A 26,071-nucleotide genomic window follows, 5' to 3' on the forward strand; every position below is an offset into this window, starting at 1 on the left:
CAGCTCCGGTGCAATCGGTGTTCGGTTTGGAGAAGCGGCCTGGCAGCACTGGCTGAGGCACCTACTAGGTATCACCATGTACCGCTGCCTGCTCCCTCACCTCAGCTGTGCAGCTACGGATCCCAACTGGCTATGTGGCGTGGGCCTGGACCAGCCCCATCAGTGGCACCTCAGATTCAGAAACGAAACTTAGATAATCTCAGACCTACTGATCCAAAATGTCTAAAAAAGGAAGAATCCCGCCAGACATCACCTCCCACCATGGAATGGTGTATCTGCCATTCCAACCCGGCAGAGAGGGAGGTAGAAAGATCATTGGAAGGCAGACACGGGCCTGGGCTGTGGTTAGTGGTAGAATACTGCCTAATACTGGCCTTGGGTTCGAGTCCAACCCTACAAAATACATATTTTGGTTTTCTGAGACTGGGGTTCTCTGTGTAGCCTTGGCTGTCCTGAACTCTTTATAGACAAGGATGGCCTCGAACTAGCAAAGATTCGCCTGCCTCTGCCTGCTGAGCAATGGGATTAAAGGCCGCCACCACCAGGCCAAAAAATTACTTTAGATAGGAATGAGTTGGAGATAGATGAGGCTGACTGGGAACCATGCAGACAGCCACTGACGGGGCACTGCACACACACTACAAGATGGGCTCCTGCGAGCCACACGGTGTCCTAAGCGGCCAGTGAGGTCCTCTCCAAGGAGGCCTTGCCAACCCCCGCCAAAGCAATGAACTGAAGACAAACACTGACCTCCATCATTCATAGTCCTTGGCCAAACGCCACGAAAACACTGGAAGGATGCCAATGGAGCTTAATGAAAGGAGTTGGTGGGGGGGGAATGGAACATGGGTTTATATCCTTGCACCACCGCTTAGCGAGTGAACTGAGACACTTGTATGAAGGCTTTTCATGTCTAAGGCTCACATTAGCTCCCTTGGCTCACAAGGATGACCGAGTTCTAAGATATGAAAAGCACTTTGTACACAGCCCAGCCCAGTCCAGGGTCCACTGGTCACTAGTAGGGAGCCCCGGGTGTGCCAATGAAGCAAGGGCAAGTCCAGAAGAAAAGAGGGCTGGAGTAGCAGACTCTGTGCCTAGCATGTCCAAGGGCCCAGGTTCAAATCCCTGCACCAAAAAATAAAAACAAACAAAAAAAAACCCTAAGAGGGCTGCGATAAGGTAGTTCTTTATACTGGACTCTGTCCCTGATGGGGACAGAGCTATGGGAACAAACACAAGCAGGAGTGAAAGAAAGGCAATTTTATTAAAAAGAAAAACAACAAAACGAAACTGGGACTAGGGCACAGGGTTGGTTAGTCCATCCGGGCCTTCAGTGTCCTGGTGGTGATCTTGTCTTTTTCACTGCCAAGGGAGAAAAATCACACACACAAAATCATGTGCACTGCCTGCCTCTCCTCTGACCCTAAGCATCCTGGCGCCTGCCCTACTGACTGTTATGAAGGCAGCATGGGCAAGGGCAGGGAGATGGTCAGGACTGGCCTCCTCCCAAAGGAGCGGAGGCCCTCAGGCCTACAGGACAAATGGCTTCACAAGCCCCTGTGTCTCACTGCTGAGGACACAAGAACCTTCTGCTCTTCACGGTCAGTAAGCAGGCCCGGGGAGGAGAGGGGACACTACTCCATTCTGCTAGGCTCCCGGTGATAGCCTCCACCAGGGAGAGCAGTATGCCTCTCGGGGCTGGCTGGGGACTGGGATGTGAGCTCTGCAGTTCTGGGCTGCAGACTGGAGGGCACGTGGGGGACAGGGAGCCACCACCCGCTTAGTCTGCAGGAAGCTGCCGCCCATGGTCATCCCTGAGACTTTGGGGGCACTGTTAAGGAAGGAAAGAAATGTCTACTGTGAGGAGACGTGGCCAGAGTGTCACCACCCGACAGAGGCCTGGAGAGTCTGGGTAGCACCCAGCTGCCCACTGTTGGCTCACTCCTTCTCTGTCCCCCTCTTCCTTTTTTTGGAGATGAGGCTTCACTGGTTAGCTCAGGCTAATCTTGAATTCAAAACCCTCTTGCCTCCCCAGAGCTGAGGATACAAATGTCCCACCACCCGGGTCCTGTCCCCATGCTGTGTTTCCAGTGGCACCTCTCTGATCTCACCCGACGGGGCGCAGGAGTGTAAGTGGTTTGCTGAGGGGAAGGAGGAGACGCTGTGTGACGTCCCTAGAGCTCTGTCCACCCATACTCACATGATGTGGACGATGACGCCCATGCCTGACACGGCATCCCGGTCCACAGCGTTCAGCATGGCCTGGGAAATGGTTTCAAACAGGTGTTCTGGATCCTGCAACAGGGTAAAGCTTTCAGGCCTGGGATGCACACAAAGTGCAAAGCTTCCTGGCACCTCAACCCTCTTATTTTCTGTGCACCAACTGCCCTGCTCTAGGCCCTGCCATGCCTGGTGTGAGGGGTGGTTCCCTGGATATAGGAACCTGTCCTATATATATGTATATATATATATATATATATGTATGTATGTATGTATGTATGTATATGTTCTGCGTGTCCCACAGGCACCTAAAAACCCAGCCCACCCAATCTTACAAGCTGACTCCTCAAAGTCTCCATCTTGACTCCCCGCCTTGATTTTGGCTGCCCTCCTGACCCCAGTCACACTGAGCTGTAGCTGGGGTGCCTCAGGGTCCCTCCATTCAAAAAAGGCATTTAGACGTGGCGCGGTTTTTTCTGAGATCCCTCCTACTCTTTTCCAGCCTCATTTCACTACACACATTTTCCCGCCACAGGCACTCTCAATTCAGTGAACGTCTCTGGCTCTGCCAATACCCTGTACAGGCTGTTCTTCCTGCCCCAGGCCTGCTTTTCCCTCTTCCTCCTCTAACATTTGAACAGGCATTTGAATGCCTGCCTGGTTAACGGCAGCAAACCCTTGCAGTCACTTCGTACCTGGCTTCCCGCAAGCCTGCAGAGTGGCTCCCTGGGAAGCACAGCTCGAATTTTTCCACGTACTTTCTCCAGGGCCCAGTCTGAGAATAATGGTCCCATTCACAGCTGAGGTAAATGGAGGTAGAACAGGTCTGACTCATTTACGTAAGAATGGGTTTCTACCCAGCACTCAGGAAGCAGAGGCAGGTGGAGTCTGAGGCTAGCCTGGTCGACAGAGAGTTCCAGAACAGACAGGGCTACACAGAGAACCCACGTCAAAAAAAAAAAAAAAAAAAAAAATCAAAGAAACAAAAAAGACTAAAAAACCAAGTTTCTAGTTCAGACAAGCAGGCCCCAGGCTCACTGTGGTACTCCCTTGTCATGGGAGGGGACACTAGAAATCCAGCATGACGCTGTAAACACACGCGACCAGGGTGGGTAAAGAGGCTGTTCTCCACACCGCCGGCCCAGCTGGAACCCTCGAATGGAGCAGCAGCTGTGGCCTGCTCTTGCCACACCTTCCTCTCCACTGCCTGCTGCACAAACACGTCTGTCCCTGATGGCTGTGGGCACGGAGGCCAGCGCGGCTGGAGGGCTAACTTACCATGTTGGGCTCCCAGAGGGACTCACACATCCCATACATCTGCTCTGAGCAGGTACCGCTGACTACAAAGTCATCGGTCACCATCGGGCAGCCAATGAGGTCTAGAGAACAGATGAAGGGCTTAAAGGTCTTCGGGTCCAACCCGGCGATGACAGGCTCTGTGTAGTAGGGACCAAACCTGTGGCCAGGGCGAGAGAGAATCCAGAATTCAGGAGTACTGGCTCTCACACACATGCCTCTTCAGACATGGGCGGCTCCTGAGGGAGGGGCCTGCAAACGTCCTTCCCCTGTGGCCAGCCTGTGTAGCCACCCCCCCCCGCCCCCCAACATCTGGCAATGTTCTAAGACGTTCACCCTCCCGTGACCCCCCTTCCTCCCTAGTCCTTTTTGAGAATTCCGCCTTCTCATCTTCCTTACTGACCCAAGGTCCTACCGTGATCATGCCCTATCTGTCCATTCACCCCTCTACTTCTCTGGAAACCGAAGGACTTGATACTGCCCTAAGGTGCGGCTCAGTGGCAGAGCGCATGCCCAGCGTTGCAAAGACAAAACAAACAGACAAACAAACAAACAAGACCACTTCAAAATCAGCTGGCTATGGTGGCACACATCTGTGGTCCTTGTGTTCAAGGGGCAGGAGGCTCGAGCTGGACACCACCCTAACCTATAAACAAACCCCCCCAGGGATCTAAAGTCCAAGCTGGGCACGTGGGGAGGCAAGGGCATCTCGGCCTGTTCGAGGTTACCCTGGTTTACTTGGGGATTTCTAGTTCAGCCAGTGTTACAGAGAGGCCCTGTCTCAAAACAGACTGAAGAGAAGCTCAACACCAAATGTCCAGTCGCTCAGTAGAAACTATCCACGTGTGTCCTTCGTTTGTTGAACTTTAAAAAATTGAGTGTTTGTGTGGGTGTGTGTACATGCAGAGTCTGGTGTGTGTGTGTGTGTGTGTGTGTGCGCGCGCGCGCGCGCGCGAGCGTAAACACATACAGAGGTCAATGTCTATGTGTAGGTGTAAATACATTCAGAGGTCAGTGCGTGTGTATATGTGTGTAGGTATACACATGCAGAGGTCAGTGTGTGTGTGTGTGTGTATGTGTGTATGTATACACACGCAGAGGTCAGTGGGTGGGTGTGGACGTAAACCCATGAAGAGCTCTGAGGACACCTTGAATGAATGGCTCTCCTTTCTCCACAAGGGTCCTGGGAAACACACCCAGCAGCCTTTCTCAGGGCAAGGTCTTCAGTGGTAGCGCTATAAAAATTATTCTTCAGTCCAGGACTGAAGCTCGACCTGAGAGCCCTAAGCTTAACCCGAATCACCACAAAAGATTTAAAGGGGTTAAAAAAAGAAAAAAAGGTTGGGGGAGGGAGGACGGAACTTGCCTAGTCTGTGCAAGGCCTGGGTTTCTGTCCATGCCCCAGGAGGGGCTTAAAACAACCAAGTGTGATAGTGGGAGAGCAATGAGGTTAGCGCCTGCTCTTAACGCTAAGCCATCCATTCAACCGTGCCCTATTTTTATTTCTGCTTATAACCTTTCTGTAAGGCCTAAAATGACTTAAATGAGATAAAAGGTTAAAGAAAAAAAAAAAAAAAGAGAATGAAAACAACAGACCACATTTCAGCTTGTATCCTAAGAGCCTCCGGTAGCTCCGCCCAGCTTCTGTGTGTCTTTTTAGGAATGAAAGCTAACACTGGAGCCAGGGCTGGAGAGGACTGCTCAGCGGCTAAGAGCCCTTGCTGCTCCTGCAGAGAGCCTGGATCTGGTTCCCAGCACCCACACGGAGGCCCTAACTGCCTGTGACTCCTGTGACAGGGACAAGTCCCTCTCCTGTGGGCATCGGAACACATGGTGCGCATCCATGCGCGTGAAATAAAGTAAGTAAGAAAACAAGAACAAACTCAATGATCCCTAGAATCTGGGGCTGGGAGAAAAGCTCGAACAGGGCTGCGAGACTCCAGTTTTGGTGGGGCTCCAGACAAGGCTCTCTGGATTCCCGGCTCTTGAAGACTGTCTTTTGGTTTCTCTCTGGTTGTGAGATGGGCCCAGAGAACTCAGAAGCACCAAGAAAGGACAGCGTGCTGCAAGCGAGGAACGGGAGGGCTGATCCTGTGAGCCAGTATTCGTGAAGCAGAGTCAAGAACATCGCCATAACCTTGGGGCCAACCTGGTGAATATGACGAGCTCCTGGCCAGCCTGGGCTAGAGACATTGTCTCAGACAGGAAGGAATGAGGGTAGGGATGGGAGGACAGTAAGGTGAAAAATGAAACAAGCTGGGAAGCCAGGGAGACACTGTCCCCACACACCACACCCACACTGCTTGGCCAAACTAAGCGTCTGAGCCCCCCCCCCCGAGTGCCAGGCTCCTGCCCCCCTCCACCCCCAAGTGTTAGGCTTTGCCTCCACTCACCGTTTCTCATACAGGAGGTTGGCCACCATGCTCATGAGGGTGTAAGGCTTGATCGGCCGGCCCTCCTTCAGCTCATACAGGTTCAGCCGGAACTTGAGGCGCTGGGCACTGGGGAAGGAGAGGCGGAGAGTGAGTCATGGCTAGAAGTCCTCTAATCTCCAACCTGCAACAGTCAGGAGTAACACAGGGAGATATCCAATTTCTGTCCCTACCAAGGAATGCCTGGGCGAGGGCTGTGCTCACTGGTGAAAAGGTGCCTAAGAAGAACGAGCCTGTGTCTCTCAGGGCCGCCTCAGGGTTCCAGGGTAGACCCTGAGTAGCACCAATCTGAGCTCCCGAGATATGGGAGCAAACAGTCTCGGGTGAAGTTAATTTCATCTGATGGGTGAGGAAACCGTGAATGAGGAATGGGCCTGGCTGTGTAGAGCAAGGAGGCGAACCCAGTGAGGAGCCTGCAGAAGGACACAGTACAGTGGCTGCTGGAGTCACCGGGCGAGCCTATGCAGTTCTGTGTTCTGGAGAGCTTGCGAGACTCCTGTGGCGCTTCCCTCCCATCTCCTAGGATACCAGCACCTGCAGCTGCTTAGGCCTCATGCTCTGGAAATCCTAGCCCAACTCTTCCCCTCTCTTCTTTTTTATTTAGAGAGAGAGAGAGAGAGAGAGAGAGTGTGTGTGTGTGTGTGTGTGGACGCACACACTTTGTACATGTGGCAGTCAGAGGGCAACTTACAGGGAGTCAGTTCTTGCCTTTTACCACCTGGGTTCCAGGGACTGAACTCAGGTCACTGGGTTTGGCCATAAGCACCTTTACCCACTAAGCCATATTGCTTTCCCTTTCCTCCCCTTTTCTCAGTTCTTCCTGATCCCCTGCTAATCTCTCCAGGAACAGTACACACAAACATACACACACACACACCATCCTGCCCCTCTAGACTCTGCTCCCCTAGATTCAGCATGTCACCAAGGCCTCTCCAGCCCTAAGGTGTACCTTCAAAACCCCACCCTGTGAGGGGCTTGCCCTTCAAAAGAGCAGTTTAAAAAAAAAAAATTACCCTCACTGGGTGCAGTGGCACACGCCTGTAATTCCATCACTCAGGAAGGCAGAGACAAGCAGATCTCTGTGAGTTTGAGGCCAGCCTAGTCTACAAAGTGAGTCCAGGCCAGCCAAGACTACAAAAAGAAACCCTGCCTCAAATAAATTGCCAAATTGCCATCACCTGGGGTGGCGCAGCCGGGGCTTGCTTGTCTTGAGGATATAGTTCAACAGCACATTACATGCTTAAGGATTCAAAGCCCTGGATTCAAGTTCTAGCACCAGGAAGGAAAGGGGAGGGGCGGTGCCTGACTCCTGACCTCAGTGCTCAATGAACAAATCTTTCTTTGCCCCCTAATAGTCACTAAGACTAGTGGGCAACAACTCACAACGTGGCTTCAGTGAGATGGGTCAGCAGCAGCAGGTGCAAACACGTACCACCAAGCCTGACCAGTTCAGTGCCTGGAACCCACATGGTGGAAAGGCAGAGACAGCTCCTGCAAGTTGTCCTCTGACCTCTACACACACACATGCTGTGGCCCCTGGGCATACAAACATGATAACATAATAATAACAAATATAAGGGCTGGAGAGATGGCTCGGTAGTTAAGGGCACGGAATGCTCTTCCAGAGGACCTGCCTTCTACTCCCAGCACACACATAATGGCTCACAACCATCTCCAACTCAAGCTCGGGCATGAGGAGAGTGTGTAGCCTCTGCAGAGGCTGCACACATGTGATGCACAGACATCCACCCAGGCCAAACCCCCATGCACATAAAATAAAAGTAAAATAATAATCAACGCGTTTTATTTGTTAAAGTCCCACCCTTACTTTCCCACCACCAACCACACAGCAATCAGAACCGGCACATTAGAGCCATCACAGTGACGTGTTTTCCCTCTCTGACCTGCACTGAGATCCTGGCTGACACTCATTAATGTGCATCTCGAACAAAAGACGCTCTCAGGAGCTCAATTTCTTCATCTGCGGAATGAGACAGCTAGCCAGGAATATCAAGACGAGGGATGATTGAAGAACTCCCTAATAGGGACGCGTCTCCCCACAGAGCCCAGCACAGAGTGAAACTGGAACGTGGGCTGGGACCCATCTCTGCACTCCTCTAGCGTCCAGCTGAGTCGCGCCCTCCCTGGTGGCGCTGGACAGATGGTTGACATCTGGCTGCTCAAAGAAGAAACCTGGGTGAAGCTGGGGCCCTGGCACACTTACACTGTCTGGACGTCGGTGGCCAGCCCGGCCAGGCCTATGTAGAGCCTGTCACCCATGGGAAAGATCTTCTGGAAATCCGTGGTCACCATCTGAGCCTGGATCCCGAAACGCCTGTCTGCAGCGATGGCCACACAGTTCTTTCCCTTCATGGCCATGACGGCCCCTCCATTATAGGACATAATAGACTGGGTGCAAACAAACCAAGGGATTCAGTTGGTGGAGCTACGGCCCAGGGCAGGCCCCGTCCCAGACCCCAAAGCTCATATACACGGTGCCCCCCACTCCGGAGGCGGCTGGACGCCCGGAGCTCCAGCCCAGAGCTGGGCCCGGTGGGGCGCCCAGGAACCGCACGGTCCTCCGGTGCGCATTCTATTGACCACCCGGCCCTCTGCGTCCCGAACCCAAGCCTTACCGTCCATGCTTTCAATTCCCACCCCAGACTCCTACCCTTCACTCCCCAATCTCACCATGATTGCGCCGTAATAGGGCTCCAATCGCCACTGCGGTGCCTGCAAACGGGCTCTGGCTCTCCCTGGGCCAACGCTCTCGCCGCGTCCTCCCCATTGGCTGGCGGCCCGACTCGGCCGGACGAGCTGAGCTTCCCATTGGACGTGCGTCCCGTCAATCACAAACGTGCCTAGTTTGGTTGAGACGCCGAAACGGAGGTATGGAAAGCGGAAAGTGAAAAGTCACCGTGAGTGCGGAAGAGCCCGCAGCGCGGGGCACGTCGGGATCTCGGCGGACCTGGACTCCGGGCCGCCCCGCCTGGAGGCGGAGCCAGCAACCCGCGGGCTCGGGACGCGTGGAGGGAGCCGTGTGGGTCACCGGGCGCGTTTTCCTCGGCCTGTCCGACCTCCTGGGTTCATTCACAAGTCCTTACAAGCCGCCGCGTGGCGGGCAGGGCTGGCGCCGAGCATACCCAAGGTGCCCATCGATGGCAGAACGGGAAGCCGGCGCCCGAGGTTTCGTGCCAAGGGAGCTTAGCTGGGGTTTGGTTTTGCAGGGCCGGGGGTGGGGTGGGGGGCAACAGGTTGTTCAGCGTTTGGAGCCCCTCACCCCCCTCCCTGCAGGTCGACTGACGTGGCCCCAAGTCTCCGTCCACTCTACGGAGGGAACGTTCTATGCCGCATCCAAGACCCCGACCTAGGAGAGCCTGGGCCAACCGCTCCAGGGCATCCCCGGCGGGACGTGCGCGCCCCTCGCCTTCCCCTCTCGGCCCCGACGTCCCGGTTCCCCCTTCGGGAACTGATTTCTTCTCGCTGGGTTTTTAAGCAGCTACAACTGCTGCATCTGCGGCGGCTCTTGCGCCATGCGGCGCTCGTTCCTATTGACTCGGCTTTCTGCCTCGCCAACAGCAGTCGCCGTCTCTGTGGCGCAATCGGTTAGCGCGTTCGGCTGTTAACCGAAAGGTTGGTGGTTCGAGCCCACCCAGGGACGGTTTGAGGTTTTTTTTGTTTTTTTTGAGCGCACCGTTCTCCTTTTAAAATCGGAGCCAATTTCGGTACTGAGATGCCAGAAGCAATGCTTGTGCTACACCAACCCAGAGGCTCGTTGTATTTAGAAATCTGTGATAGTCAGTGACGGGGTTTCTCTCTAACGTTCCTCGCCGCCACACACTACTCTCTCCCAATCTGGATTACAGAAAAGACACGTTTCGGTCTCACTGCCACGTTTCACAATACATTTTTCCTTGGATTAAGACTGAATTTTGCTGTGGATGTTCGGACAGCTTTCCATTGTCTGCTTTAGTGGACGGTACGAATTTGAAAGAGGGCATCTGCCGCGGTGGAAGCAGGGAAGAAACCGCAGGGACAAAGGGAGGGATAAAAGAGAAAGGTGAAAGAGGAGGCTGTGATCTACGGAGAAAGGCATAAGAGGGAACCTAAGTAGGGGAGCAGGGCAAGATTCCCTCCTCTGGAAAAAGAGAGAGAGAGAGGAAAGGAGAGGCGCTGAGGAGTATGGGGAAACAGATGCAGAGATCGCCAAAGGTTAAGGTTTGCAGGAGGGAAAGGTGTAAAGGACAGAGGTAAAACTGCACACAAGCAAGGAGGAACCACAATCCCCAACCTTTGTCACCATTTTAAAGGGGATCGTATCCTTGCATAGCTCCTAGTAATCCGCTGGAAATAGTCCTTGCCTTGACTTCCTAGGTTCCTGCCCTCTGGGAACCTCTGGTTTATGACTGATAGGGCTACAGGACAGGGTAGGCTACCGACATGGAGGAGGTACAGTCTCTACGTTTGCAGAGGTGCATTGCAGGAGCTCGACTTTCCTGGAGAAGACTGTGTGAGGGGCTCTTTCCATCAGTTCGCTAGGCATTTGGCTCAAAGGAAGTACCCTCTCAACTCTCTCTCTCCGATGTTTGCACGCTCAACGTGCACAAGCCTAGAGGACCACCTGGCCTCAAACACCAACGGAGAAGGACCTTTTCAGGATTGCCCTCACCGGTCCTGCTTTATGTCAAAGCCCAGCCCACCTGCCATGCCCAAAGCAATAGTTTTATGCCAGGTGCCTGTAGGTGATTAATAGAATAACGACTGAAAGACCAGAGAACTGGCGACGTTGGGAGAGTCGAGTCAGCAGGGTCCCTGATAAGCCAGAGAGAAGCGAGCCATATCCCAGCACAGATGATTTATTGGAGTTTTAGCGGGCAGTGCGTCTTCAGCGTGCTCCTACTCTCCAGCGGTTTACTCAGGACTGGCACTTAATAGTTGTTTGAGGAGCAAATGGATTCCCACCCACAAAAAGCAAGTTAGCCAGACACAGCCCTTCCCGGGTGCCTGTGTTTGCCGAGACCGAGATTTCTGCAACGCCCCTTCCGGATTCTCTAGTTCGGGGGGGTCTTCTAGTGAAAAAAAATGGCAGAGACGGGATCTCTGTGGCGGAACCCCTCGTGCCGAGCACTTGTGTTCGCAGCGCTGAAGATGCCGGGACACACTAGCCCTGATGATAGTGGGCGCGTCTAACTCGAGCCCCCTCTCCACAATAGCCTGCGAGCTCGTGGTGCTCAGCTGGGAAGCAGGTGACCGGTCCTCCCGGGGCTCTCCCGCTCTCTCTCGGACAACCCAGTCAAAGCGGAAATCTGCTGCCCTTCCCCTCCACCCTCATTCGGCTCGTTGGGGTCACCGGGCGGCCAGCGTCCACAGGGCTCCTGATAAGCCGGCCAGTGTATGAGAGCACTCAGTCTGGGGCTCCCAACTTCGGGGCTACTTTTGGGTTCGGGACGAGGGGAGGCAGGGCTCGACCAAGATTCGTTCCCAACTCGATCCGACCCACCGTCCAGCTGATTAAAGGCATTTCAGGCCGGGTGATCCAGCTCTTGGGAGGGACAGTCACAGTGGCCACTCCAATAAATCACAAGTAACGAATCAGCGAAATCGAGCGCCCTAATGAGGGCCCCACGGTTCTTGTGGCAACGCAGAATCGATTCGCTTCCTCGGCGCCGTCTCTTCTGCCTCTCCTTCCCACCCTGGCCGGGGCCGGAGCGCGAGCTGGCTGGAGCCGAGGAAGACCACTGGAGGGGGCTGGCTCCGGCTCCGCGGAGGCGAGGGAGGCGCACCGGCGGCGAAAAGGCGCGCGTCCCCTCCCGGCTCCTCGCTTCCTACGGCGCCCGGGGCCTCCCTGTCGAATTCGCCTCGTTATTGTGCGTCTGGCCCGGCGCCCGAGTTCGCGTCTCGGTCTGCTCTCCCCGCCCCGGACTGCGTTCCATTCTTCTCCGCCCGAGCACGCAGGAGTGCGCGCCAGCCCCGGCCACAGCCAAGCCCCGCGGCGGCCACCGTGCGCTTCCCCGCGAGGTGCGACGTCCCCGAGCCGGGGGGGGAGAGGGGGCGGGGAGGGCACGCTCCCGGGCACACACACGCACCCGGCAATCTCCAGGGAATGCCAGCCGGAGTGGGCGAACCCTCCCTCGGACCCGTGGCCCGCGGCGGCGCCGCGTCCCCCGCCAAGCGCCGTTCGGTGGCGGCGAGACCCATTTCCGCCCAGTCTGCATCTCACCATTTTCCAAGCTCCCCAGCTAGGGTAGGAGGGATCGCAGGGTCGGGGGGAGAGGGCACACACTTATTTGAGGAGGAGGAGGAGGAGGGTTCACTACGGGAGCTAACACGGCGGGACCTCTCCTCCCTCCGCGTCCAAGGCATCTGTTTTAGCTAAGAGGTGGGCTCGCCTCGGCTTGGGGGAAGCCCCGTGCGAAGCCGTGGGGAGCAGCCGAGCTAGCCTCACCCCCTCCTCTTTCCCTCTCTGCAAACATCCTGAAGGAATGAGGTCACGTGGGTGAGTAGTGGGCGGGACCTACTCTTGTCTGGAGGAAAAAAGCCATTTTGTCGTTTCCCCCCCCCCGCGGCCCCTCCCCTCCCCTCTCGTTCCCTCCCCTCCCCACTTTCCCTCCCACCCCAAGCTGCTCTTACAAACTCCTTTCTTACCATAGGGTTCTCCCCTCCCGCCGACCGAGCGAGCGACAGGGCTGTGGCCCCCCTCCCCTCCCTTCCCCCCCTTCCTCCCATCCCCCCCTCCCCGAGACCCACCGGACCCCGAAGCCAGGTAAGCGGACGCCGACTCGCGCTCGCCTGCTTGCTAACCCCGTAAGCGTCTGGGGCTGGCGACCGGGGCCCGTTCGTTCACCTTTCCCCGCAGACCCCCGTGAAAGCCGGGAGCCCCGGCCTGGCCTGCCACTCGCGTCCCCTTCCCGCCCCGCCAGCCGCTGTCCAAGCTCGCCCGGCCCGCCGGCTCTCTTTCTCCCTTTCCCGGTCCCCCTCTCTCTCTCTTTTTTCTCCCCTTTCCTCCCTTCCAAGATGGCCGAAGTGCATTCCCCCTCTTAACGATTTGGCGTCTCCCTCGACCACCTCCTCTTTGTGCGGCAGCCCCCCCGCTAAGACCCTGCTTGCGAGGTATCGAGGGGGAGGGTCCGGGCGGCCACGAGGGCTTTGGGGACACCCGCCAGGGCGAGTCTCGCCCCCCCCCCCCACCTCCCCAGTGTCTCCACAAGCTGGGGCAGACTGTGGCTCCGGCCGATCAGCCCCCCTTCGAGTCGGGCAAGGGTCGCCTCTCGAGGGGGCAGTGGACGTGGTAGGCGCGCGAGGACTTGAGGCCCGGAGGAAGGGGACTTGGCTTTCTGGTGGCTGCGAGGCCGGGGGAGGGCGCCCTAACTCCTGGGGTCCGGATCTTGGGCACCTCCCCCAGAGGTTCCTTTCGTCCCGGTGCGAGGCGCCCCGCCCCCTCCCTGAACCACCTCGGCCGAGCTTTTCCCCTACGTCCCTCCTGGGGCCCCACCAAAGTTTGGCTCTAGGGAAGGAGGGAGTGGCCAGTCGGTCGCTGGGGTGCCTGATCCCTTTGACCTGGGCTCGGGGGTGGCACAGGTGGAGGGGGTGGAATGGAAGCGAGGGGAGATTGTGCGTGCTCTATCCTTTCATCAGGAGTGGCCAAGGGTTCTGATGAGCTGGCCCTTCTGCCGCCGGGGTCGAAAGGGGAGGCGGCTCCTCGTTCCTCCCTGGGCCCTGCCGCTGCTAGCTCTGAGAGCTGGGGAACCCTGGGCCTGCAGACAGCCCGCGCCCTGTCTGTCTCCCAGGGGCGTCTAGGCAAGCCCCCTGCCCCACCTCCACCCGAAATTGCTCTGGTTGGCTTGAGCGAGGATGAGGGTATGTATGTATGTGTGAATTTAAATGCTTAAGTACGTACAGGTGTTATCTCGAGTTTTCCCTGCGTCTTTGTCTCTCGTAGCCCCCAACCTTGCTCCCGCCATCCCCCATGCTGCCTCAGTCTCTCTTGGTCTCCCTGTCACCGAGGGAGGGGCTTTTTTTTAGCCAGCTCTCACAGTCCTGGGCCTCCGGCTCTGGACAGTTGTGCTGTTCCCGAAACTCCTGACGTCCTCCCCCCCCCCCACACACACGCAAACATCTCTGCTTCAAGGTGTTATTACTGTAATCGGAGAAGCATAAAGCCAGCTCTGTTTCAGGGCTTTGGTGGAGAGGTTTTCCCAGGGGTTCCCCTGGTTTGAGGTTGGGGCTTGCACACTTAGAACTGTGTTTGGAATGAGACAGGAAACGGGCAGACTCCAGAATCCAGTCTGGCTGTCTCCTGATCCTGTTCAATAGTTGGAAGTGTTGGGAGGTGAGGGGGGGCAGGGAAAGTGACTCCCTGAGTGATCTCGGTTGATGGAGCTGTTGTCACGGCAATGGAGAGAGCCTGAAGTGGAAGAGGTTACACATTATATAGGTCAGATGCCAACTGTAGCCCTCCACCCTCTGGCCCCAGAGTGGAGTCGGGGCCTGAACTGCCTTTGTTGCTGGAAGACTTAAATTATCATTTACCCTGAGAGGACCATGGGTTCATAGGAGGTTAATGTTGGGGGCTCTGGTTTCAGGCAGCGATGGGTTGGGGCCGGTGGGAATGGTTTCTACATCTGTGGAGTGGAAGCCTGGCTCCAGGCTAGCTGTGTATGAGGCGGTGTGTGTGTCTGGCCAAGTGTCTGTCTGGCTTGTGTGTGACCGCGCTTATCTGGCCCTGGGTGCCTTGAGTGTAAGAGATGGAGGGGGCGTGTCTGGCTCGGGCTATGTGTTTCTTGCCCCGTTGCCCTGTGTTCATTCTTTGTTTGTGGTTATTATTTTTTTATTTTGTCTTCGGGAACTGAGTGGTGGGTGGGGGAGACTTCCAGCCTTTTTCCATACTGAGGGCTGTCAAAGGTTAGGAAAGGACGAGAGATTCAGGGTCCCCTAGGGCAGAACCCTCTGGCCTGTAACACATGAGGTTTGCCTAGTTGGGTCAGAAAGTCCTGTCTGTCTACACACTGCGCTCTGGCTCTCTTTCGAGGTGCCTCAGTTTCCCCATCTATCCTGTGGAGGAGCTATAAAGCATCAATTAGCTTCTGCCTCCCTTTCAGCAGGCCCCACAGTACGGGCTTCCTGCCCTTCTAAGCCACTGCGGTCCACCCTTCCACCCACAGCTCAGCTCTTCAGCTGAGTAAGGAGAGCCACCTGGGTGTCAGCGTGTCACTTTAACATTAGAACAGGAGGCAGGCAGGCACTTGTCAGAGCTTCGCCCGCTTCGCCGAGTGACCTTGGACAAGTCACATCCGAGGGTTTTTCGTCTGTAAAATGAGAAGGCTGCCCAGCACACTTTCAAAGATCACGTCCACCTCGGCCAGGATGTGACCTTGAATGACCTCTCTCAAGGCCTGGGGCTTGATTTGATTTGGTGCACAGGCAAGGCAGAGAGGGCTGTAGCTGGTGCCCCTGGTAGTGGCCGGGCCCTCTGCGGTGTCCGAGACCCAACACCTACAGGAGAAGAGGAAGTCTGGCTCACGGGAGAGGTGTGAGATGTCTGTGAGCTGTGGGATGGGAGTGTGGGGAGAGACAGATGAGCTCAAATGGCAAGGGACTGGGTGCTAGGTATTGACCAAGCCCCTTTCCTGCCTGGGGCCCCTGGGAGCCAGGAGCTAGAGCCAGAGAAAACAGAAACCAGGACTTCAGTGAAGACTTGGGACGAGGGGATGTAGCTGACCCCACTGAGGTCAGTTCCAGATGGCCTCGGCCCCCCCTTTCTGCCTCTTAGGACCTGTGTCTTTCACTTTTTCTTCCACAGGTCTTTCTTTGTCTCTTCCAGCTGTCCCCTCCTTAGTGAAGTGCTCCATCCTTCCTTTTCCTTCTCTCCCCCCCATTCTCCCCTCTCCCCAGCACCACAGCCCCCAGCATCAGGGAGGAAGGAACACAGGTCCTGATCCCGGGCAGGGAGATGGGGAGGGGATGCTCAGGGGACTGGGAGCTCCTGTTTACTGCTACTCTTGGCACCTGCTGACAAGGCCCTGCAGGTAACCATGGCAATCAGGTGAGGAGCCAATCAGTGCTTCTCCCCACCCCCAGCCCCAGCGGTGGTTCTCTGAGGCCCCTAGGGATGAGGAAGGGTAACCGGGAGGCTCTCTGCCCCCAGAGGATCCATAGCTTCTTCTTCCCTTACTGCCCTGAGCTTAGAAAGGGACCTGGAGGCTGCTCTTGTAGGACACCCCCAAAAAACCATGGACTGAGCGGGAGCTTCCTGTATCTCTTTGCAGATGAAGAGTGTGAGCAAAGTAGCCAAGGCAGTGTGACGTGTACATATATTCGCGTGTGTGTTGCATGTGTGTTACCCTAGCAGCCTGGATTCCGAGGCGGGATCCTGTTCTAGTACAGTTTGCTTCTGTCTCTGTGTGTCTCTGGGCACAGACACACACGAGGCAAAGCGGCCCCACGAAGCACCTTTGGAAGCCTCGACAGCACGTACACTCGGTGGCTATTCCGCCCGCTCAGAGAGACAGCCGCTTGGAGTTTGTTCTATCCTCTGGATGGTTGTAATAATATTTGGGCTCCTTGCCAGAGACTGTGTTACCATGGAAACGACTAAACAGTCGAGTAGCCAGCAGCCTCTTTGAAATTGTGAAGGAGGACCAGCTAAGACCACATACAGGGCAGGAACTCTCCTGGCCAGGTTTGAAGGTCAAGGGTGGCCGCCACACAGCCTGGTCTCTGGGCCATGTCTGGCTGGCTTGTTCATCTCTTCTCTGAGACTTGGTGTCTGTCCCAAGTGTGGCCTTTGTGTCTCTCCATCTATCCCAGCTCCTGGCCAGGTGCCCTGGGCCTTTATTGGCTGTTTGGGTCCCGGCCAGGCTCATCCTGGGGTCTCTATAGAAACTGCTGATCCTGGCTGTGAATTTCTTGTCCTAGAAAACCCTGTGCGGTAGCTTTAGAAATCCTTCTGGAAAAGAGAAAACGGTGTGTGTTGTAAAGGAGCATTTGGGGCTTCGCCAGCCCCTCAAGGCTCCTGGACTCTTGTTCTGGGAGAGAGGAGAGAGATCAGCCCCCTTCAGTCCAGCACCAGAGCCGGCTTTGAACTGACCTAGGTCTAGTAGGGCCTGGTCAGATGCTGGGAACAGAGGACACTCCGCCTGGTTTTGTCGAGAGGAGCCTGTGGTTTGTTGATTGACAGCTTGTCAACGGGTGACAAAGGTCGCCAGGTTGGCACATGGGATCAGAGGGGCACACGAAGCAATTCTGTATGTTCATGAAAGGAAGTTCCTAGACCATGCACATTGAAGAGGCCATTGGGAGACCAGGTGTCAGCATCGGGCGGTTCCTGCCACAGGACAGTAAAAGGTTTTCTTTCTTTCTTTCTTTCCTTCCTTCCTTCCTTTTTTTTTTTTTTTTTTTTTCCTCAGGCCCTTGGACTACCTATAGAGTCCAGTGCCAAGCTAGGCCCGCAGCCTCTTCTTTATAACTTAGAACATATGAAAACGAGCCTCAGGTTTGGCCGGGGAGCCAGAGGGTCTGTGTCCAGAGACAGTGGGGGAGCGTTCTGAGGCCTGAGCGGGGACACAGGTGGTGGGCCCCTGTCCTACTGTCTTGTAGGAAGGTCCCCCCAATGAAGAATTTCTCATTGGTGGAGCTGCGATCATTGATTCTTCATTTTGGTCTAGGAGTTGAGGTGTCTGGACTGTTTTTCATAGTTCTTACCAAGTGGTAAATATTTGACCACTTGAATGGATACGGGTTGGAATCAGGAATATTGCTAAGATTTTTTTATTATGTTTATTTTCTGTGTGTGTGTGTGTGTGTGTGTATACATCTGTATGCAAAGAGTCAAAGGACAGCTTGCAGGCATTGCTCTCTTCTCTCCTTCCACCACGTGGGTCACCAGGTTTGGCTGGACCTATCTATCCCTGCTAAGTTCTCTCACAGGCCCACAGGTCCCAGGGAGAACTTTAAAGGCCCTTGCCCTTTCCTGCCCTCCATTACCCATCTTCAAGAGTCGGGTAGTGCTTCTTACGGTCTACCTTCGGCCTTCCCCACTGCTTCCGAGATGGCCTACTACCTTGTCTGTCTAGGTTGCAGAAGCCTCCTGAGCCCCCAGCACCCAGCGAACACTGATAGGGAGGGCCACAGGCAGCCAGCCTCAAATAAGTACCCATTTCCACATCTGAAACAGAAGGGAAAGGGGGCTTTGGGCTCAGGGGTGGGGAGTGGGGGAAGCAGTGTGGGGAGGCGGCTGAGGGTGGCTGGGTTTCTGATCCCATTTCTGTTTCCCAGGCTGACGCTCCCCACGTCTCCTCAGGCCTGACCCGGCATCATGCATCGGACCACCCGGATTAAAATCACGGAGCTCAACCCTCACCTCATGTGTGCCCTCTGTGGGGGCTATTTCATCGACGCCACCACCATTGTGGAGTGCTTACATTCCTGTGAGTTGGGTACGGGGGATGTTCAGCTTGGGGACACTGCCTAGGGAAACTAGGAGACAATCCCCCATTGCCCTGGAGGGCAGGCCTTGGATCACTGTGGCACTGGCAAGAAGGGACGGGGGGGGGTAGTCCTGGGCCCAGAAGCTCATTCCGGGGACGGCATCAGAAACCCCCACTTTCTCTGCTATTTCTGGCTGAAGTCTGACCCCTGTAGATTCAGGAGCCACTCGTTTTCCATGTCAGGTTGGTTACAAGAGCTCTGGGACTAAGAGCACCTTGTGTGTTAGGTAGGACACCATCCCGTTAGAGCGACAGGCACTTCCTCCCCTAAGGCTGGACAAGGCACAACAGCCCAGATGTGTGAGTTCACGTTGCCACGTGGGGCCTGGGCACAATCCTGAGCCACTGGGTCATGGTGTGAAGAGAAGGCTGACTGTAAGCACAGGCCTGGGCAGGTCCTCTGACTGTCCTCTCTCTGTCCACTCCCCAAGTCTGCAAAACCTGCATCGTGCGCTACTTGGAGACCAACAAATACTGTCCCATGTGTGATGTCCAGGTCCATAAAACGCGACCACTGCTGAGCATCAGGTGGGTTTCTGTCCCCTTACCCTGCCTCCCAGCAGCTTCCGGCTTGACATAAGCTAAGAAACACCGGCCTGGGAACCTGCATGCCTGGGTGCTGGGTCTGAAGAAGGGGTACAGAGCCGATCCCTGTAGAGAGATGAAGGTACCGTGGCTGCTAACGTTCACATACGTTCTTTCCTAGATCAGACAAAACCCTCCAGGACATTGTCTACAAGCTGGTGCCTGGGCTTTTTAAAGGTATCACGACCCCCCCCACCCCCACCCCGTGTTGTCCTGCCCGCTCCCCCACCCCGTGTTGTCCTGCCCGCTCCCCCACCCCCACCGCGTTTCCCAGCTGTTGCCCGCTCATCCCTGCCTCCTTCCTTTAGATGAGATGAAGCGGCGACGGGACTTCTACGCGGCCTACCCCCTGACGGAGGGTGAGTGTGTCTGCTCTAACCCCACAAGCATGTTGCCGAGTGCCCAGGGCTGCCGCAGCTGTGCGGGTTGAGTGTCACCAGCTCTGGCCCCCACCGGCCCTGGCACCTCCAATGGGCCTCGCTGCCAGACAGTGCCGTCCAGAGGGTACAGGGCTCAGCCTCTGAGCCACCCACCCCCCGATTCCCTAGCTCTTCCCTTGCTCTCTCTTTGACCAACCCCTCTGAGCTGTCTCCCTCTGCAGTCCCCAACGGCTCCAACGAGGACCGCGGCGAGGTCCTAGAGCAGGAGAAGGGGGTTCTGGGCGATGATGAGATTGTCAGTCTTTCCATCGAGTTCTACGAAGGAGTCAGGCAAGTTGGACCGAGGCCTGTTCTCCCACCCTGGCCCATGCTCCAAGACCCCGTCAGACGAGCGCGCCTGATCCAGCAACCCCGAGATCTTCAACTTCTTCTTACCTCTTCCTCCAGGGACCAAGAGGAGAAGAAGAGCCTCGTGGAAAATGGGGATGGGGATAAGGAGAAGGTGAGTCTCGGGGCCTGGCCAGGAGTGAGCTGAGGGCTGAGAGAGAGTGCAGTGGGACGGGCCTCCTCACCGGTACCTCTTCCCCCGCAGACGGGGGTTCGGTTCCTTCGATGCCCGGCAGCCATGACCGTTATGCACCTCGCCAAGTTCCTCCGAAACAAGATGGATGTGCCCAGCAAGTACAAGGTGAATGAATGAATGCCTGTGCTGTCCCTGACGTCGAAGTCTGTCCATGTGTCTGATCGGCGGGCATCCCCACCATCACAGTTAACACGGCTGGGCCTGCAGGAACTGGGGTCACCTAGGCCAGCTGCTTAGGAGGACCAGGGAAGTGTGCGTGCAAAGAATGCCAGGCCTTCCATAGGGCCCGGGAACTCTGGGGCACAGACTGGCAAACCCCATGGAACACAGGATCCGTTGGTGGGCCCTGATGGCGCCTGAGCCTGCTTCTTTGACAAGCTCCCGTGAAGGCTTCCCTTAGCCTACGCTTAGGGAGACAGTAAGCATTGTTGCAGTGACCAGCCAGCTCGGGGGCACAGATGGTGGTATCAAAGCTGCTTCTGAGGTTCCCTTAGAGGCCCAGGCCCAGGAGACCAAAAGAGAAGCCTCCCCTCTCCCCATCAGCAGTGTGGGGGCTTGGGACAGTTCTGGAAGTCACACCTACAGTAAGGCCCCCAGCAGTCCACCTTTCATTGCTCACCTCCAACCCCCAAGACTCCCAGGCCTGGCGGCCGGGGGGTGCAGCTGCCGGGCCCCATGGTATCACTCCATGCCTCCAGGTGGAGATTCTCTATGAAGACGAACCCCTGAAGGAATACTACACCCTCATGGACATCGCCTACATCTACCCCTGGCGGAGGGTGAGTCTGAGCGGGTGGCACAGGGCGGGGGGCAGTCCAAGGCCCTCCCGGACCACGACGACACGAGACACCCTCTTAGGTCAGCTCTAGGCCATTCCCCACCCCCACCCCGAGACAGGGTCTCCTGCCTCGGCCTTCTGGGTGTTGAGATTGCTGACCTACCTATCTACCACATATGGCTTGCTGATAGCCTGGTTATCACCACCCAGATTTGGGGTTAGCGGCAGGGGTGCCCACAGTGGGGTATGGTCCCTTCGGTATCCCATGGTCTTCCGTACACACACCTGCCTCCTGTGCCCGCCCCAGTCTCTTTTAACTGGGCCTGTCTCTCTGTGGCTCTTCACTCTGCTCTGCGGGGCCTCTCCTCTTCCAGGCTCAGATTTTCCCCTTGCTCCCGTTTGGGTCCTGGTTGAGTGTAGGGACGAGGGTAGGGGTGGGTTGGGAGGGCTGGTTGGTCTGTCTCCTGTCGCCCTCTTTTCTCACCGCTGCCATTGGCCTCTCCCTTCTCACCACAGAATGGGCCTCTCCCCCTCAAGTACCGTGTCCAGCCAGCCTGCAAGCGGCTCACTCTGCCCACAGTGCCCACCCCCTCCGAGGGCACCAACACCAGCGGGGCATCAGAGTGTGAGTCAGTCAGCGACAAGGCTCCCAGCCCTGCCACCCTTCCGGCCACCTCCTCCTCCTTGCCCAGCCCTGCGACCCCATCCCATGGCTCCCCCAGCTCCCACGGCCCCCCAGCCACCCACCCTACCTCCCCCACTCCACCTTCGACTGCCAGTGGGACCACCACAGCCACCAATGGGGGCACTTCGAACTGCCTGCAAACGCCATCCTCCACCAGCAGGGGGCGCAAGATGACTGTTAACGGAGCCCCTTGCCCCCCTTAACTTGAGGAAAGGGACCCTCTCCTTCAGCAGCCACCTTTCCCCTCCTTTTTACTTTTTCTGGGCCCCCTTTTTCCACCTTTGACTTTCCCTGGCTCCTCCCATCTTCAGAGTGGGAGGTGGGTTTTATAAATAAATCTATCTATCTATATAAATATATATATGTACATAGGAAAAACCAAATATACATACTTATTTTCTATGGACCAACCAGATTAATTTAAATGCCACAGGAAACAAACTGTGTGTGTGAGTGTGTGTGTTTGTGTGTGTGTGTGTGTTGGGGTGTTAGGGTCTAGGGGTCGTCTGTAGGTTGCTCTGCTCTTCTGGGGTTACCTGGTAGTCTTGGGGGGGGGACATTGGAAATACTAATGCCCTCTATGTGTCCCTTCCACCTCCCGGGGCAGAAGGCATGTGGGGTCCCCTTAGCCCTAGCTGACTAGATAGGGGATCCATCTCGACTGCTCCCCGTCCCTGTCCAAGCCCCCTATTACTGAATGTCCGGAGACTTGCTAAGACAGTGCCTTTTACAAGTGCAGTTTGTCCTCTGCCTGTGAGGATCAAGAGGCCTTGGAGAAGGCATTTCCCTCACCTCCTCCGACAGTGGAAACCTTGTGCAAAGACTAGACAGTTCTGCCTTTCCCCGTTCCCTTCCTCCCACACCCGCCATGGGTGGCCTTTGCATCCTTTACCTTATGGAAGAGAAGAGTCCGGCTATGGAGAGACCCCAGGCCCTGCGAAGTCCATGTGTGACTTTGGCATTGTGACCACTTCATTTCCTCCTGCCCTGACCCAGGAACCCACACTAACAGGACTGGGGGAGGGGGGTCCTAGAGTGGAGAGTTGGGGTTGGGGGGGAACCCCAGGCAAGCACAGACTCCAGCTCTGCCAGAAAGCCGCCAGCCTTCCTCGTCCCCAACTGAGGCCGGGCAGGGACAGGACAGAGGCATCAGAAGCACAAGGAAATAAAAGTGTAGGCCAGCCCCAATTCTGCCCGATGGATCACCTCATTAGGGCAGACCTCGCTTGCCTGGTTTTCCTCAAGTGTACATAGCTCTAGGGGGAGGGGGGAGGAGGCCAGGGTATGTGAGGTTCTGAGCCCATGGGGGGTCTGTTTGCACCATGTCCTGAGTCTGAGGTCCTGTACCCTCCTGTCCCGGGTCATTTGTATCTCTTGGCTTTGTAATAAACACTGCATACTCTCTTGAGCCTGTCATTCTTTGGGGCAGAGGGAAGAGAGGGCTGGGGGCTCCCCAGCCTTACCGTGCCAGCTGGAGCTCATCTGAACTGTCCCACCTTTGGACACCAGATACCTGCCAGTGACCACAGGGACAGGTAGAGGGTGGGCCTCATTGTTTAATGACAGCTTTGCCAGGTACTGAAGCAGGGCCTGTTCCCAGCTGCCCGACAGGAGAATGCAGGATTTTTCAGGCTGACAAAAACAGCCGTGATCCATCGCTCTGCCCCACTGCCTTCACAGAAGGGAAGCCTGTAGGAGGCCAGGGGCCACGGTAGCCCTCAGAGTGGGGAGCCCAGTTCTGCCTTCTGCACCTGCTCGCTCTTGTGGGTGCCATCGCAGTACGGGGGTCGCTGAGTGGCCTTGCAGGTACACAGGGACACTGTCCGGGTCTCTTGGGCCTTGAACTTAAGTGGGGAAAGGCCGGTGCGCTGGAAGAAGTGGGAGCCATCACAGAAGGGCTGGTGAAGAAAGAGAGAAGTCAGAACGGGGTGGGAAAAGGGCTGACGTGGCAGTCCTTTTCCCTAGCCCTGCAATGGGGGGGGGGGTGTCACAGGAAGGTTATCATGAGGGAAATAATGTCACTCTGCTTCTCATTGTTCACCTTTGGGAGACCCAGAAGGCCAGGGCAATTTTCAAGGGGAACTAAAAACACTAGAGGCAATGTTCATGCCTAACGCTAAAGGGTTTCTCTGTGCGGCCGTGGCTGTCCTGGAACTCGCTTTGTAGACCAGGCAGGCCTTGAACTCACAGAGGTCTGCCTGCTTCTGCCTCCCTAGTGCTGGGATCAAATGCATGCGCTACCACTGCCAGGCAGGTCGAGACTTTACATTGTTTGACTTTTTAAGTTTAGTGTGTATGCACACACAAACACACGTCATAGAACAACCTGTGGGGAGCTGTTTTTCTCCTTTCACCGTGCGCGCCCTGGGGATCACAAGTCAGTGAGGTTGTGTGGCAAGAGCCTTTACCCAGGCAGCATCTTGTCAGCCAAGTCCTCGTCCGACCCAGGCCTACCTTGAACTCCTAGCCTTCTGCCTCCACCTTCCAAGTGCTAGAACTCCGGATGTGTGTCGCCACGCCCTGTTTATTCATTGCTGGGGTTAGACTAAAGTTCCATCCACTGAGCCATAGCTCCTCCCTCACCCTCAGTTTTTGTTTCTGGTAGTTTTATTTGTTTTGTTTTGTTTTTTTAATAGCTTGAGTGAATCCCCATTGGCTCATGGCAGTGGGAAAGAGCCCGGCAACCCAGTGCCTTTCCAGGGTGGGGTCAGGCTTGCCTGGCAAGCAACAGGCAGGGGGGTGTCTGCAACCACCTGGCTGCCTGGAGCGGTATCTTTAATGTAAGCACCAAGTCTCTCTTGAGAACCCTTCAGAGCAGAGGATGATGGAGACCGGGGCCCAAAGAGGGGAGGCCTTGTTTGGGGCAGAGTTGGAAGAGAGGAGTGGACTGGCCCAAACCAGCACCCTGCCCAGAGGGCATGGAACGCACATGAGCACCTACGGGCTGCTGGCATGCCCGTGAAACAGCCCCACCCTCTGGAATATCTGTTCAAAGGCCACAACAGAGTCAGCCTCGGGACCTGGGTTTCTCTTGCCAACCACACGGCATGGGGAACAGCGAAGGGTTCTCCAGAAGGAAAGAGGGGCAGAGCTCCTGTTACAGGGCGGGCTCCTGAATGGCTGGGGTGGCCTCCGAGGGCAGTGGGCAAACAGGAAACTCCACATCCCAGGTGAAAAGACCCGGGGAGGGGCTTCAGGGAAGGCTGGGTGGAATCTTTCCTGCGGTGGGTCCAAGGCCTGGCACATGGGCAGAGGATGCTGCCTGCAGGGAGGAAGGAGAGGACGGACACACCGGTCCTTGGTGCCCTGAGGTGCAGGACCTCTCGGAGAAGAGACTGCAAGAAATGGAGCCAGCTACAGTGCAGTTATTTGCAGTGGATCTTGGCAGTTGGCGAGGGACCACCTTCCGCTTCTCAGGAGGCCCAACCCTGCTTAGCCTCTAGGAGGAGGCTAGTTCAGGGCCCTGTGACTACAGAACAGTGTCACAGCTAAGTAAGTGAGGGGTAACAGGAATAACGTACCTGACTCTTGCTTCGTCCACACACACACCATCTATAGGTTTTCCCGGCAACCAGCTCCAACTTGATAGGTGTTTTCTGAGCCACCACGGGCTTTGCTGGTTCTTTGGGGAACCATCGGGCCTACGGCCAGGGAAGATGAAAGGCTCACAGTCATCCCAAGCCTTGGATGTACCTTAGGTCCGCGGGGTCCGGTTACTTTCTTCAAACCCAAGGTGCTGGCCTATCAGGTAGCTGTCCGTGCCTCATCCCAGAAGCCTGGCTCCTTGCCTTCAGGCCCCTGGTCTACCAAACTTTCCTTAGAGCCTGCTAGGAACAGGGGTGTCCCTGTCGCTGCTGTCTTTGATGTAGCTCTTGAGGTCTAGGGAGTTGATGGGACTTGTGTGATGAGAGAAGGAAGTGAGCTGTACTCACCAACCAAGAGGAGATGTCCCGCCTCTGGCACAGCTTCGAAGAGGCAGACAGGCAGATGTGATTTGGAAACAGAAAAATAAAATCAGGGGAGAAGGGAAGACGACGGAAGCCCATCAGGGAAAAAAAAAAAAAGACCACAGGCCAAGGGGGCGTGGGAGCAAGCACAGGGTTGGGGAAAGGGTCACGGAAGAGGCCTGGCGGATCTTGGCATCCACTTGGGGCCCGCTCCCTCAGGAAAAAGACTGCCCGGAGGGGACGCACGGCCAAGGGGTGGAGTCTGACCTCGGGGAGGCGGGGCCGAACGGCTCAGGGTCATCAAAGAGGGGACGCTCACCCTGACACCGCGCATGACCAGAGCGTGCAGACTCGTGCCCACGCCGCGCATGACCATCGCCACCGCGTCCGGATCACCGCCCTCTCCGCTCCGCCCCCGGCCCGCCCCCCGGAAGACACTGCCCAGCCCCGCGCAGGAGGGGCGGACCGAGCAGCCCGGAGCCCGCAGGTGCCGCCCTGGCCCTGCAGAGTGGAAGGCCGCGCGTTTTCACAGCACACGCAGTGTGGGGCTATCTCCCCCAGCAGGGCTCGGGTGTCTGCATCTTCAACCGTACCGAACGTTCTCCACATTCCAATCTGAACTACTCTTGAAAAGGGGGTCGCTGACCATACCCTGACCTCCTCCCACAGGCCTCCACAGC

At 56.3% G+C, this 26,071-nt stretch overlaps 3 protein-coding genes and 1 non-coding gene across 9 annotated transcripts; 2 read left to right on the forward strand and 2 right to left on the reverse strand.

Moving 5' to 3' along the window:
• Positions 1-1,245: 1,245 nt before the first annotated feature.
• On the reverse strand, positions 1,246-8,793 carry Psmb3 (proteasome 20S subunit beta 3). Its single transcript, XM_021646863.2, has 6 exons — positions 8,640-8,793; positions 8,173-8,357; positions 5,910-6,017; positions 3,499-3,676; positions 2,201-2,295; positions 1,246-1,362 (listed from the first exon to the last, which is right to left on the reverse strand). The coding sequence occupies exons 1-6, from the start codon at positions 8,640-8,642 to the stop codon at positions 1,314-1,316; spliced, it is 618 nt and encodes a 205-aa protein (XP_021502538.1). The 5' UTR covers positions 8,643-8,793; the 3' UTR covers positions 1,246-1,313.
• A 742-nt stretch (positions 8,794-9,535) lies between these two features.
• On the forward strand, positions 9,536-9,609 carry Trnan-guu (transfer RNA asparagine (anticodon GUU)). Its single transcript has one exon. It is a non-coding gene; the product is annotated as a tRNA-Asn (tRNA).
• Positions 9,610-11,173: 1,564 nt separating this feature from the next.
• On the forward strand, positions 11,174-21,850 carry Pcgf2 (polycomb group ring finger 2). Of its 6 annotated transcripts, none has more exons than XM_060386829.1 (10): positions 11,174-11,194; positions 18,222-18,373; positions 18,865-18,961; positions 19,140-19,195; positions 19,327-19,377; positions 19,620-19,728; positions 19,846-19,900; positions 19,991-20,086; positions 20,680-20,760; positions 21,276-21,850. In XM_060386829.1, the coding sequence occupies exons 2-10, from the start codon at positions 18,262-18,264 to the stop codon at positions 21,645-21,647; spliced, it is 1,029 nt and encodes a 342-aa protein (XP_060242812.1). In that variant the 5' UTR covers positions 11,174-11,194; positions 18,222-18,261; the 3' UTR covers positions 21,648-21,850. The 6 variants fall into 6 exon arrangements, with proteins under 6 accessions (XP_060242812.1, XP_060242811.1, XP_060242809.1 ...); XM_060386828.1 differs by lacking the exon at positions 11,174-11,194 and adding an exon at positions 11,948-11,966; XM_060386826.1 differs by lacking the exon at positions 11,174-11,194 and adding an exon at positions 12,017-12,192.
• A 1,130-nt stretch (positions 21,851-22,980) lies between these two features.
• Cisd3 (CDGSH iron sulfur domain 3) lies at positions 22,981-25,643 on the reverse strand. Its single transcript, XM_021646829.2, has 3 exons — positions 25,377-25,643; positions 24,966-25,085; positions 22,981-23,342 (listed from the first exon to the last, which is right to left on the reverse strand). Exons 1-3 carry the CDS (start codon positions 25,488-25,490, stop codon positions 23,163-23,165), a joined length of 414 nt encoding a protein of 137 aa, XP_021502504.2. The 5' UTR covers positions 25,491-25,643; the 3' UTR covers positions 22,981-23,162.
• Between the last annotated feature and the right edge of the window lie 428 nt (positions 25,644-26,071).

This window comes from Meriones unguiculatus, chromosome 7 (assembly GCF_030254825.1).
Source record: "Meriones unguiculatus strain TT.TT164.6M chromosome 7, Bangor_MerUng_6.1, whole genome shotgun sequence".
NCBI lineage: Eukaryota > Metazoa > Chordata > Mammalia > Rodentia > Muridae > Meriones > Meriones unguiculatus.